Below are 3,368 nucleotides of genomic sequence, written 5' to 3' on the forward strand. Positions count from 1 at the left end.
AATGGGAACCCCGGGTTCCCGTCCCTCCGTCGTCCCCCGCCACGTGCCCGCGGGGCCGCGTGTCCCCAGGCGCAGGTGCCGTGTCCGGGGGGGTCGGCTGCGCGCAGGCACCGGGGACGCCGCCGGGCTCGCGGCTGACAGCCAGTTAACAGGTAGCCAACGGCGGCAGCCRGGATTGCTCATGTAAAGCTCCCTTAGCGGAAAAAAAACAACGTTTCTGAACAGCGGAGGGTCCTCGATTGCAGATGAGCAAATCTGGGAATAAACAGGCAAAAAACCCTTGGGGGGGTCGGCAGGTTTGTGGGCGAGCACCCAAGCGGCGGGAGCAACGCAGCCTGCGAGGCGCGAGCGCGGCGGCTGTACGGCCGCGCGGGACACTGGTCGCACCCAGAGAGTCTCATTTCGGGGGGGGGCTGTGCAAGGTCAGCTCCGCACGTGCGTGAGCCTCCCCGCACGGCGTGAAGAGCGAGAGGGTTTTACACGTGACCGCGGGCGCTCGCGCTGGGCAGGGTGTTGGTGCGGTTGCCCTGGTAGAAAGCTGCAGGGACAGCGTGTCCCCAAGGCTCTGTCTCCCCGACGTGTTCTGTCCCCAGCGCAGCATCTGCTTGGAGTCAGGTCTCCCCTCCATCACCGTAGCGGCCGTCGCAGTGAGGCTGTTCGTGGCTGCAGGCGCYGGTGACGTTTGACGACGTCTCCGTCTGCTTTTCGGAGTCAGAGCAGGGGAAGTTGGACGAGTGGCAGAAGGACCTTTAGAAGACCGTGATGACGGGGAACTACGACTTGCCGATCTCTCTGGGTAAGGAGCCGTTTGCGGAGCCGTTTGCGCTCCTTTGGCTCACATCAGCCACTGCAGAGCTTCTGACAATCGGCCCCAAACCCGTGCGCACCTCTCACGCCTTGGTATTGCAGCACGGGCTCGGTGTGACACGAGACCCTTCAGCCGTGTCCTTCCTCCAAGCCGTGTTCAAGCTGGTGGCAGATACAGTGTCTGCGGTGAAGTGCGGTAGTCTCTGTCCGGGGGGTGACGGATACCTGTGCCACAGAGTTACAGTCGCTGCAGCTGGTGTTTCTGTGGCTGCCTACAGGGCACCCAAGGGCAGGGCCGGCTCTGGCGCTGCTTCCTGCCAGAGGTTTTCCTAGGTCTGGACTCCGACCAGAGCTCCTACGGGCTTTGACCCCCTGCGTGTGCGGAGAGGCCGTCGCCTCCTGGCGACGTCCGGCGAGTCCCTGCCGCAGCCATCCCCGCGCCGCTGGCGCGGTGCTCGCGGTTAGCTCCGCGCATCCTCCCTGCTCCTGCGCCTGCAGAGTTGCGCCATCCTGCTGCCCTGCCGGACGGCGGCATCTGGCCGCACGTGCCCGTACCCCGGCGTTTGCCAGCCAGACGAAGGCAGCGGTCCGTGGCTGGGGCACGGCGAGAGCGCGGTGCTTGTGCCGGGGGCGGCCTCCAGCCTGGCTCCGCGGTCGCTTCCCCGCAGCGGGTGTTTCTTTCCCAGCCTGGAAGTCGCACTCCCAGCGCTGCAGACGCCTTCTCTTGCTTGTGGCCTCGCTGGCCTCCAGGGCCGGGATCTCGGGGGAGGAGGGAGCCGGCAGGCAGGCTGGGGATTGGCCTGGCAGCGCTGGCAGCTCCTGCCGCGCTGCCGAGCTCCTCCGCTTGCAGGGGTGGCTCTGCTCTGCGCATTCCCCCGGGAGCTCCCGGGCCTCCTGCAAGGGGCCGGGGAGAATTTCCTTCTCCGAGCGGAGGGCTGAAGCCGCTCGTGCTTGCGGGTTATGGAGATCTCCCGCAGGGAAATAACCTGCTCCCCCGCCTGTCTTCTCCCCTGCGCAGGTTACGCCGTCTCCAAACCGGACCTCCCGGCCCGCGGTGGGAGGTGGGATGCGCGGCCCAGACRAGCGGCGGAGGGAGTCCCGGCCCCGGCTGCGCCAGCGCTCCCCTGCTGCATCCTGGAGGCTGCTTGTGCCAACCGTTTCGGCCGCGCGGGGTTGGGAGGCTGCTGGGGACCGCCCCACTCGTGCAGGGGCGACGGAGGCACCGGGGCTGAGCCGCCCGGGCCGGCAGCTCGGGGCTTTGCCAAGCACCTGATGGCGATGCTTCCCCTGCTTCCCTGACCCGGTACAGACCTCTTCTTCCGAAGGCAACCGCGTGAGCCAGCGGCAGCTCAGTGTCCCAAACCGCCGTGGCGAGGGGAGGCTCTGGAGAGGGACGCCGGCTGCAGATCCTGCCGTGGGGCGGCCGCCTGCCCTCACACGCGGCGCAGAGCTGGAGCAGGACACTGCCAAAGCGGTTCACAGCCCCATGGCTCTCCACGGAAATGCCGGGGAACAAAAATCCCACGGATGCATGGACGTTGGCTAATCACTCTGTAATTTCTCCTCCATAGGAGCAGAACCTGCTGTTCTTACCCCTGAAGTTGTCTCTTGGGCAGAAAAGGATGACGATCCCTGTGCCGGTGTTCGGGGAGACTCAGAAGAGCAAGACGTCCCCGCGAATGGCGCCACCGCGGGCGAGTGGGGTCTGGGATGGCTCGGCGGGTGCTGGGAGGATCAGTCAGTGCGGGGACACCTCCGTCCCTTCCCCGACACATTGCCCATACCCGGGCAGCAGATCCCCCCTCGGCCCCCTGTGCCGGTGGGTGGTGAACCGGGAGACGACTCTTTCTCTCCTTTTCCAGAACGACCTTGTATCAAGCCTTTGTTTAACACAAACGCACAGAAGGCTTCAAAATGCTCCCAGCCCCGAGCGTCTGGATCCYGAGTGAGGTCCCAGAGGGAGAACGCGCTCCGATGGGGGGTTCTTGTCCAACTCCACGTGCCCAAGAGCGAAGGCGGCCAGAAGAGAGGGGAAGGGAATCGAGGCGCCGGCTCACGGAGCGGAGCCGCGCGGACGCCCTGCTGGACACGGCGGAGCGGGCGGAGGTCGCCCAACCGCGCCGGCAGAGCCGTGGCGTGCATGCCGTGGTGGAGAAGGAGGAGAATGGAAGCCGAGGCGYGCCGGCTGGTGGAGGCCGCCCGGGCAGCGCGCGTGGCCGGGGAGAAGGGTGCGGGGTTTCCCTGTCGGCCGCAAAAGCGCCAGGCTGTCGAGGGGCAGGTGGCCCCTGGCTTCTCTCCCTGGGCTTTTGTACCTTGCGAATTCTTCGCAATAAATTCGTCTCTCGCTCGGGCCCGGGCGTGCTACGCTCCGTCCGCGGCCGCCTGTCCGGCAGGGCTCCCGGCCGCGGCGATGCCCGTAGCGCAGGGGGGGACACCCCTCCTTCGAGTGGCAGGGACGCGCCTGCCTCCGTCCGCCCGTCCGCGGCCGGGGCCGAGCGCGTGCTCGCGACGGACGGCAGGGAAGGGCGGGAGGACGCCGCCGGCGGAGGGGACACGTTGCT

General features: G+C 67.3%; 1 protein-coding gene across 1 annotated transcript in view; it reads left to right on the forward strand.

The window, feature by feature from the left end:
- Nucleotides 1–3,368, forward strand: part of LOC112977391 — a 41,599-nt gene that overhangs the window by 30,655 nt on the left and 7,576 nt on the right. The window contains exon 15 of the mRNA XM_026089715.1: nucleotides 2,379–2,505. Coding sequence (XP_025945500.1) covers nucleotides 2,379–2,505 — 127 coding nt within the window. The remainder of the gene's footprint in view (nucleotides 1–2,378; nucleotides 2,506–3,368) is intronic.

The sequence above is a fragment of the Apteryx rowi genome, unplaced genomic scaffold, assembly GCF_003343035.1.
Source record: "Apteryx rowi isolate R43461 unplaced genomic scaffold, aptRow1 scaffold_83, whole genome shotgun sequence".
Classification (NCBI taxonomy): Eukaryota; Metazoa; Chordata; class Aves; order Apterygiformes; family Apterygidae; genus Apteryx; species Apteryx rowi.